General features: G+C 56.6%; 1 protein-coding gene across 2 annotated transcripts; it reads left to right on the top strand.

Annotated features, from left to right (window-relative positions):
- The first annotated feature begins 3,606 nt into the window (after positions 1–3,606).
- On the top strand, positions 3,607–9,159 carry EGR3 (early growth response 3). 2 transcript variants are annotated; one of them, XM_027549890.1, is made up of 3 exons: positions 4,073–4,151; positions 4,554–4,606; positions 5,453–9,159. In XM_027549890.1, the coding sequence occupies exons 2-3, from the start codon at positions 4,567–4,569 to the stop codon at positions 6,460–6,462; spliced, it is 1,050 nt and encodes a 349-aa protein (XP_027405691.1). In that variant the 5' UTR covers positions 4,073–4,151; positions 4,554–4,566; the 3' UTR covers positions 6,463–9,159. The 2 variants fall into 2 exon arrangements, with proteins under 2 accessions (XP_027405690.1, XP_027405691.1); XM_027549889.1 differs by lacking the exon at positions 4,554–4,606 and having other exon boundaries at positions 3,607–4,151.
- The last annotated feature ends 1,014 nt before the right edge of the window (positions 9,160–10,173 follow it).

Below are 10,173 nucleotides of genomic sequence, written 5' to 3'. Positions count from 1 at the left end.
CTCACAGAGTGGGGACCATTCCTTAACCATCTCTGTGATGATGTAAAGCTCACACATAAAACCTTCCTGTATATGATCACACTGATATGTGTGATGAAGGGTATGGAGTTTCCTACCTGGCCCTTTTTACTCCCTGTGTCAACTACACTCACCCCAAAGATACACAAGGGGAATGGGCTTTTCTGTCACATGGTAGGGTGGGGGAAAATAGAGTTTACCAGTAATAATTGCCATTTATTGAGTGCTGCTAGTGATCTAGCAACAGTATTCTATGACGTTATCTAATTTTAGTTCTTCCTAAGGGATTGTTGTTGTTGTTGTTCAGTTGCTAAGTCCTGACTGTTTTTCGACCCCATGGACTGTAGCCCACCCGGCTCCTCCATCCATGGGATTTCCCGGGCAGGAATACTGGAGTGGGTTGCCATTTCCTTCTCAAAGGGATCTTCCCAACCCAGGGAACAGAACCCCCATCTCCTCCATTGACAGGTGGATTCTTTATCATGAGCCATAGGGGACCCTCCCCCTTAAGGGATAGGTACTATTATTATCCTAATTTACAGACAAGAAAACTGAGACCCAGAAAGAGATTCAGAAATTTCCCCAAGATCACACTAAAGTTTTAATGAATACTTATTTTTTAAATACTTATTAATTGAAGGCTCCCATTCTAGGTCAGGGACAAGTAGGGAAGAAGGGGACAGGCATTTTGCCCAAAAAAAGACTCCTACCCATTCTCACCAAGCAAACAGGTCTGGAGCAGGCCTGCAAACTCTTCTTGTTCTCCTTGAATGCAATAGGTCCAGTCGGCCTAAAAGTGTCTGCGGCCCACCTCTGGAATGGCTACACTCCTCTATGGTCTTTGGGGCCCCGGAAGCTTTCAAGAATCCCCGATTCTCCCACCGGCCTCTGCCTTTCCTACTGTGGGTGCCTATCAAACAGGCCCGGGGTTTCCAGCTCCTCAATCTCCTTTCCCTCCCGGGTCTCAACGAGGGTGGGGGGTGCATCATGGTAGGGTCCTCCCGCGTTGAGCTGGGCGGCCGGGAGCGCTCGCACTTCCTCCCCGCCACCCCCGCGGGCTGAGCTGTGCCTCGCGCGGGGAAACATGGGCACTGCAGGCACCACTGGTGTCTGCGGCTCGCCTGAAGGCCGCTAACCTCGCGGCGTCTCTTGGCCCCGGAGAGAAACCCACAGAACCCCTCTCCACCTCCGGGTGCAGGCGCAGCAGAAAGCGCCGCGGAGAGGCCACGGCCGGAACTGGAACGGCCGATGCTCGCCGGGGGTCGCTGCTCCCCGCCTCTCCCCGTCTCTCCCCAGCTGCCAGGCTCTGCGGCCAGAGGCCGGAGCCGCTGGCTAATTTTTCACGCCCCCTAGACCGCCTCCCTAGGTGACGCTACAGCCTGTGTGGTTCCTTTAAAGGCTGCGGGTTCCGTTCTTCTTTCCTTTTCCACTGGATGCCAAAATATGCAAATCCGGGGACCGGAATCTGCAGCCAAATCGAGAAGGAGAAGGGGCGCGGCCGGCGCGTCACCGGATCCGCTCCTTGTATGGCTCTTCCCGGCTTGGCCCGCCGCCCCGCGACCCTCCTTGCAGCCGCCAAGGCCCCTCCCGCGCCCAGCCCGGCTCACACTGCCGCCCACGCCCCCGGGCCGGCCAATCGCCCCCCCCCCCACCCGCCCGCTCCACCGCCTTGGGAGGGAGCCGGGGGCGGGAGGCGCTGCATGCCCTGATTCCGGCCGGAGCCGGGGACCGCTGCAGAGCGCTCCCTCCCCGCGCCGCGCGGGCGGAGGAGAGCCCGGGGGCGCAGAACCTCCCGGGTATAGGTGCGGGGAGCCTGGCGGGAGCGGCAGCAGGGGCGAGGGAGAGGGGGCCCGCGGGCGGCGGGAATCCCTCCTTTCCTAAGCACCAGAGGAGATCCGGGGGAGACCGGGCCCTCCCACCCCTAGCTCTCCATCGAGTGAAATGGAGGGGAGGAGAGCGAGGTTGTCATCCACCCCCACGACGAGCAGCAGCTTGGGAGTTCCTCCCACACGTCCCCGGCCCGCGTGGCCCTCCTACGGAGTGAGGCCCGGGGATCCTCTCCTCCTCCTTGTCAATACTCCCACTCGCCCTGAGAAATGCACGTTCCCCCAACCCCAGCTCCCGGGCCAGGGACCGCGGGATCCACCGCGCCCACACGGCCACCGAGGAGGGAATCCTCCTACGCCGAGCCGGTGTGATCTGGGGTCGTTCCCCCACGCTCCTCTCCTCTTCTCCCCCTCTCCCGCGGCCGGGCCGCGCGCTCTCCGAGAACAGGCCTCGGGGAACGTATCAGCCGCCCCCGGGATCTCTGCCTCCCCCGGGAGGTGACAGCGCTCGGGGTCGGCTAACAGGCGGCCCTTGACTGCAGGGCACCCGGCACTCAGCCACGGGGACAGCCCCGTGTAAGGCGAGGGGGAGGGCAGAGACCAGGGGAGGTCGCCGCGGTGGTTCGGAGACTGTGGGTTCGGCAGACTCTTGCCGCAACTCGGTGGCGCGCCCTTCGCAGGAAGCACTACACAGCGACTGCGTCTGGGCCTGCTGGGCCCTCCTGCCATCCCGTGGTCAAAGGGGTGCTTGGAACCAATAGGGGATTTTTGGAGGGTTTGGTGCACATGTTTCCTATCCCCTCGACTTCACTCCATCACCACCAAAATTGCACACCCTCGACCTCCCGAGGTGCGGGTTCTCGCCTCCAGCGCAGCCGTTCTGCAGCTACCAATCTCCCCAACACTACGCTCAGCCTGGTGTCAGCTCAGGGTCAGGGGCCCAGGGAGCAGCAGGAATGTGGGCGGCAAACCCGAGGGAGGGCGGCACAAAAGTTCCCGAGGTGCTGGACCGGAGACCCCTCACCCGCTGGAATCCTCCTCAAAGGAACTTTGTCCCAGTCCCAGGTGAGAGGAGGCCTGGACAGGAGAGGAGCCGTGCCGGGTCGGGGTCGGAGAGCACACCTTCCGGGTTCCCCAGAAGTTCCCAGGCTGCAAAGGGAACCCCGCTGTGTGTTTTCAATCCTTTTTCTTCCTGCTGGGGGGAGAGCGTCGGAGGCCACTTGCAAACCGCCCCACCTCACTGCCCCCCGCCCCGCCCTGCGATCCTATAAGCGCGCTCTCTCCAAGTGCCGACACCAAATAAACATACTGGAGGCTATTGCTCTTTCGACCCCGCGCTGCGCGCTTTACTCTTCACTTTCAGTTACATCCCTCTTTCCTCTCGCCTCTCGAATTTTCTTTCCTTCTTCTCTTCTATTTCTCTTTTTTTTTTTAAGATCCGCGAGCGGTGCGGGCGCCGCACGTTGGCTGCGGCCCGCTTCCTGCTTTCTAATGTTCCATTGTGAGGAGCTTCCATTGTGACGTCGCGCCCCTTCGGCTGGGCTTTGTCTGTCCATATATGGGCAGCTACGTCACGGAGCTTTCCCGGGGCTCAGATAAATAGGCTGGTGGAGTTCCCTGGCTGGGAGCTTTTGGGCAGCAGTGAGCTTGCTAGGAAGCGGCGGGGCTGGTGCTGGCGGTAGCAGCGGCAGCGGCAGCGGCAGAGGCGGCTGGCAGAGGCAGTGGCGGCGGTGGCGGTGGCGGATTGGGGGGCGGGGGGGCCGCGGGCGCGCGTCTGTTGGTGATATCAATATTGAGGCCGCGTGCGACCCCCTTGGACCGAGATCTCCCCACCCCACCCCAACCCAGCCCCCACCCACCTCGCGCACACGCCCCCCCACCACCACCACCACCACGACCCAGCCTCCTACCACGGCGCCAGCTGAGGCATCCAAGAGGATTACCCACCCTTTGCCCTCTCCCCCACCCACCCCTCAAAAAAGAGAAGATCCCTTCCCCAGGCCCACCCCTTCCCCTCTTCCCTCCCCCCTCCCCCCGAACTTTCCCTCTCGCATGCTTTTCCCCTGCACCACCGATCGCCTCTCGGATGCCGCTTGCCTGGAAGCTGCGTTAGGAGCAAGCGGCGGCGGCGGCGGCGGCAGCTCGGGAGTGCTATGACCGGCAAACTCGCCGAGAAGCTGCCGGTGACCATGAGCAGTTTGCTAAACCAACTGCCTGACAATCTGTACCCCGAGGAGATCCCCAGCGCGCTCAACCTCTTTTCTGGCAGCAGCGACTCGGTAGCCCATTACAATCAGATGGCTACAGGTAAGGGCGGCGGGGAAGCGGCGAGGCAGCGAGGAAGGAAAGGGAGAGAGGAAGAGGAGGAGGGAACAAGCTAGCTACGGATGGATAGATGGATGGATGGATGGAGAGATGGGGGGGGGGGCGCGCGCTGTGAATTTTCCGGGGGGCGAGTTGCTTTTCCCACCCACTCCTCCCGCCCTCCCCGATCGGGAAGGCTCGGTTGGCGACGCCACGGTAGAGGCTTCGATTCTTCCGGGTGGGGGCAGCCGCCGACCAAAGGGAGGTAGGTGCGAGCGGCTCTGGGGTTCTCCACTTAGGGGGCGCGATCGCCGGGCTGCGCGCAAGGCGTAGTGCCATCGCCCCCTTTCCCGGGAGGAGCCCAACGTCCCTTTTCACCCGCGCTCTCCCCCCTTACTCCCTCAGCCTCCCACCCGGGATGGAGCCATGTGCGGCGTGGAGTCCCCGCGGTGGGAGAGGTACTGCGACGCTGCCTTTTCAGGGCGTTCAGCAAAGCCGTGGGGGTGTGGGGACGGCGGGGAGGGGAGAAGGTGGGGATCCACCCGCCCGAGGGCTGCCACGGGGGGCGATCCCCGGACCGAGGAGCTTGGGAAGAGCGGCCACTCCCGCCATGGAGACACCGGCCGGTTTTCCGCCGCCCTCCACTCTAGCTAAGCTGAGGCTAGGCTTTCCCCCTCCGCAGGAGCCGAAAGCTCCTTCAGGCCCGGAGGAGGCTGGGGCTGGGGGAGGCGGCGGGAGAGCTCCCTTTGCGGGCAGCACCCCTCTACGCGCCGAGGACAAAGCGACGGAGCGCTCCGGGTCAGCTACCCGGGCGCGGTGCGCACAGGGGGCTTCGTCGGGGCAGGAAAGGCGCGGGGTCCGGCGCGGACAGGGCTAGGGGAAGAGGGCCGAGTTGTGTGCGCTGGAGAGCGAGAGCCCGGCGCGCTCCGGGTCTGAAACTACCTGTAGCTGCAGCTACCTGCCCGCCCCACCTCGGGAATAACAACAATGCTTCTCGCTCTCGCGCCTGTGTGTGTGTGTGTGTGTGTGTGTGTGTGGTACGGGAGTGTGTGTGTACGGCGTGTGCGGTGTGTGTGCAGCAGCCACTCCACACCCCGATCCGTAGTATTTTGCTGTATCCAGGTTGCGCCCGGGAGCGCGGCACCGCCCGCTTTGCGCTGGGCGCAGCTTTCTTTCCTCTTATCCCATCCTCTGCGCACTCCACGCGGCCGCACCCTCCACACCTGGGCAAGGACCTGGGCGCCCCGGCCCGGGAGCCGACTCGGCTTCACTCACCCCTCCCCTCTCTCCCCCGCTCTCCGCAGAGAATGTGATGGACATCGGTCTGACCAACGAGAAGCCCAACCCGGAACTCTCATATTCGGGCTCCTTCCAGCCAGCCCCCGGCAACAAGACCGTGACCTACTTGGGAAAGTTCGCCTTCGACTCCCCTTCCAACTGGTGCCAGGACAACATCATTAGCCTCATGAGCGCCGGCATTTTGGGGGTGCCCCCGGCCTCTGGGGCACTCAGCACGCAGACCTCCACGGCCAGCATGGTGCAGCCGCCGCAGGGGGACGTGGAGGCCATGTATCCGGCGCTGCCCCCTTATTCTAACTGCAGTGATCTCTACTCGGAGCCTGTGTCTTTCCACGACCCCCAGGGCAACCCCGGGCTCGCCTATTCTCCCCAGGATTACCAGTCGGCCAAACCGGCCTTGGACAGCAACCTCTTCCCCATGATTCCCGACTACAATCTATACCACCACCCCAACGACATGGGCTCCATGCCGGAGCACAAGCCCTTCCAGGGCATGGACCCCATCCGGGTCAACCCGCCCCCTATTACCCCGCTGGAGACCATCAAGGCATTCAAAGACAAGCAGATCCACCCGGGCTTTGGCAGCCTGCCCCAGCCGCCGCTCACGCTCAAGCCCATACGGCCTCGCAAGTACCCCAACCGACCTAGCAAGACCCCTCTCCACGAGCGGCCACACGCGTGCCCGGCGGAGGGCTGCGACCGCCGCTTCAGCCGCTCGGACGAGCTGACCCGGCATCTGCGCATCCACACGGGCCACAAGCCCTTCCAGTGCAGGATCTGCATGCGGAGCTTCAGCCGCAGCGACCACCTTACCACTCACATCCGCACGCATACGGGCGAGAAGCCCTTTGCCTGCGAGTTCTGCGGGCGCAAGTTTGCGCGCAGCGACGAGCGCAAGCGCCACGCCAAGATCCACCTCAAGCAAAAGGAGAAGAAGGCGGAGAAGGGGGGTGCGCCTTCTGCGTCCTCGGCGGCCCCGGTGTCCCTGGCCCCTGTGGTCACCACCTGCGCCTGAGGCTCGGGCCCCCAGATCCCACTTTTCCCCTTCAGTGTCTCCCGGCTGCTCGCCTGAATGCGCAGCCGAAAAGCTAGCTACGGAGGCGCAGGGGCCGCGCCCTGGTCTCTCCATGGACGTAAGGCCCCTTGTTTCCCTTCGCTGTCCCCCGTCTCCACCCTTTCACATCGGCCGACGGTCGGGGGCCAGGGCAAGAGGCGCCTTCCCCTCGCTGCCCACCCCTTAGCCAAGGCGTGGGGGCGGAAAGGTGGCGTCTAGCCCGCTTTGTTCAGTTCGGATCGTCTTGATCCAGGGGCCGCCGGGCCGGGCCAACGACCTGCCGGGGACTGAAGGCGGGGTCCGCCCAAGCCTCGCCGGACCCAAGCACCTCACGGTTCCCCCCACGTGTCCCTCGATTCCCCCTCGAAGACCCGAGAGGGGGAGGGGGTAAGGAGCGCACCAAAGCGCAGAGCTTGCTGCCCGCCGCACGCACGCGCGCCTGCGTGCGGGGATGCGCGCGAGTGTGCGTGCTCGCGTGTGTGTATGTGTTATGTGTGCGTGTGTGTGTTTCTGTGTGTGTGCGCGCGCGCGCACGCGTGTGTGTGAGACTCTTGAGCTGAACTGGGCTGTGTCCACCCTAAACTCTTCCCCACTTCGGGTCCCCAGGCCGCTAGGGAAACGTCCCAGCCTGGGGGCCTGCGCGTGGCGGGACGAGACGGTCTTCCATCTGCTCAGAAATAATGTTTCTTACAGAAATGCCTCGGATGCCGCCGCCGCGGTGCTGCTACCGCCGCTTAGGGTTTGGCCCCTCAGAATCCCTCCTTTTCCGAGCGCTTCCCTCTCAAGGCCTCAGGGCAGTTTGATCTGCGGGGAGAAGGAGCAGCCATCCTTGAACCTGCCTTTTTAGAAATGTGTTTCCTCAGCCCCACTTTTTAAAAATCTGAGTTTGCTCTCTGCCTTCCCCCGCCTTTCCCCTCTAAGCCTTTTACCATCTCTTTCCAAATCTTTTTTCCAAAAAGGCAGGCCTCAACCAGCCACCCCATTTCGCCATCTTTTTGTTTTCTCTCACTCACGTACCCATTTCTCTTCCCACCATTGATTGGAATGCAGCCTTTTTTTCCCCTCTTTGTCATCATCCATACAACAGGTAGAATTCAAATTTAGGTAAATGGCATGTGTGTATGTATGGATGTGTATAAATATGTGTGTGTGTTCACACACACACATATATATACACATACACACATATATATATATATAACCTGCACACAGTATGTATTTCTAGCAAAATTAAATCTCTAAGGTACTTGGCAATCCCGTGCAGTGCACTGGAATAAAAAGAACTTATAGGCATATACAGCTTTAAACGATTTATTTTTTATGAAAAAATGGAACCAATGAGACTGTATCTGCCTATGTGTGTATGTGTATGTGAGTATGTATATATGCATCCATAGAAACACATAGACACACATCAGTGTCCAAATTTTCCTCAAGTTATGGGGATGTCTGCATTAATCCATGTTGATGAATGAGGCACATCTCTTCCATACCCCAGTCTCACCTTCTCCCTGCCCTACCTCACCTCTTCTCAGGCACCCCCTCCTCCCCAGCCTCCTCCGCACAGGGGGAACTATTTGGATGTGGAGTAGTAGGGAAGCTGGCCTGAGACACAGCTTCCAGTGCAGTCTTGCCTGAATGTACTGTTCCCTGTTAGCGTTATTTCTCCTGGGGTCAGTAAGCTGCCCAGAGAGAAGGAAGACAGGTCTGGAGTTTACAGAATGTCTGTTTTTAAAGTCACTTTATGCGTTTCCCACTTTTTTTTTTTTTTTTTTAAGAAAAAAGCACCGGTTTTTTTGGTGGTGGATAAATAATACTAAAAGGAATCTAGTGAAAGGGGGAAAAGATCATAGAGCAAGAGGATTGTGGATTTCCAGGTACTTGGATTTTTTGTAGAAGAAGAGAGAAGTGGATGAAGTTTGCCAGAAGGGCCCATATTTTTTCAGCTGAAGGGTAAAATCTTTCTTTGCAGAGACAGTATTTTGCTGAATACTTTTTATAATGTGATGATTATTTAAAAAAAACAAACAAAAATTTTGGTCACTTCAAAGCTGGAAGGAGGAATCAGATAACCCTTTAATATTTTTTCCTTGCTCCTTCTGATCTATGCATGTCACTGCATGATAATTCTGAGTTTTCCTTTGTTTTAATAAAACTGTTCTCAGACATTTAAACTAAACTAAGAGAAAAATGACTTTGTTGCCAAAAGGTTGTGCTATCCAGATTTTTTATATGTCTGCATGTTTTAAGAGGAAAAAAAAAAGAGAAAATGCACTCTAACTTATGTGAACTGAGAGAAAAAAAAAATCAGGTTTTAAACAGGAAAACCTATGGGGAATGATATTTTTTGAAAGACTTTTGTATAAAGTTGAGTACTTAGAAAAAGACAAACCAGATGTAATATATTTTGTGGATGTTTTTATTTCTTGGATTTATAGTACCTTATACTAAGGTTAAAAAAATATGCTTGATATTGTGAAAAGGTGAAATTCTTCACCAACATTTCATTTGCTCCTTTGTCACATTGTTATGCCAATATAATATAGTTAATGAAAACAGCATTTTTAAAAACCGAAATATTGAAATGGTGTCATGTTGTACCATTTGCACTGTGAGCAAATGCTAATACAGTAAATATATTGTGTTTGCTGACAATCAGCTGGCCTATAAATCTCCTTATTTTATTTCTTGTTTTCATAGCATAAACTTTTGGTTTGGCTTGTGTTTTTTTTTTTTTTTTTTGTCTTGTTTTGTTTTTGGCTGGTAGTTGGTTTGATAGGTGGTGCTTGTGCCTGGTTTTTGTGGTTCTTTCTCTGAGACTCTTTACCGTGGAAAGGTGGAGTCTGGCATTATTAGAAGGTGGTCAGAATTTTGTGTGGGGTTCTGGTGTTTCCAGGTCCATGTTGCGTGTTTACTGTGGTTCTCAGAGAATTCCACTGTGGTTCTAAGGTTTCTCCTCCACCCTTCTGAGAGCCTCAAACTGCCAGAGAGATTAGACGAACAGATTAGATAAGCTCATGGGACTCTGGGCTGGACTCTTTCTCTCTGGTTTCTAATGGGTATTTGAGGGTAGAAGGGAGGGGAGCTCCTGGTTTAGGATCTACTTCTCTGGTGGTTACAGTGAGCACCAGAGCCGGACCCAGGGTTGGGGGGTGAGTATCTCTGCAGCCACACTCAGTCATGCTGTAGTTGGAGCTTTTAAAGCTACTGAAAAGCAGATAGAGATTTGAGAGGGGTTCTTCAGGGTTGGCAAGATCACTAGAGAGAGGGAGAGCTCTTCTTGTGGTCAGATAATTGGGAAAAATAAGGTTTAAAAGCTCTACAACTCAGTCCTACTTGGACAGGGAGCAACCTGGAAAAGGGAGTCCTAGTTTTTATGAACTACCCAAGGATCCAATGCTTAGAAGAGAAAGAACCCTGGAATTTGGAGAAATACAGGGAATGTTTTCTATAACAGTAATCCCTCCCATCTTACAATTTCTATCTCCCATAGGAGTAATGGTTTCCCTACCCTCTGAGCTTTGTTCTCTGGAACCTTGCTTTACCTTAACAGACTTTATTTGCCAGCCCCAGAGCTTTTGCCATTTCTCTTGAAGAGACACGTACTCTCCACTTCCTTCCTGTGTTCACATCTCCATCCTGCTCCTTATTTCCCATCGTTTATAGAATCCT

This window comes from Bos indicus x Bos taurus, chromosome 8, assembly GCF_003369695.1.
Source record: "Bos indicus x Bos taurus breed Angus x Brahman F1 hybrid chromosome 8, Bos_hybrid_MaternalHap_v2.0, whole genome shotgun sequence".
Classification (NCBI taxonomy): Eukaryota; Metazoa; Chordata; class Mammalia; order Artiodactyla; family Bovidae; genus Bos; species Bos indicus x Bos taurus.
Note: the sequence above shows the minus strand (reverse complement) of the source record. Positions and strands in the feature narration are given on the sequence as shown.

Bases quoted from the DNA above. Each gene is read 5' to 3' on its own strand.
- EGR3 (XM_027549889.1), top strand. From the start codon at position 3,998: ATGACCGGCAAACTCGCCGAGAAGCTGCCGGTGACCATGAGCAGTTTG. The intron at 4,152-5,452 runs GTAAGGGCGGCG...CGCTCTCCGCAG, and splicing joins TTACAATCAGATGGCTACAG to AGAATGTGATGGACATCGGT.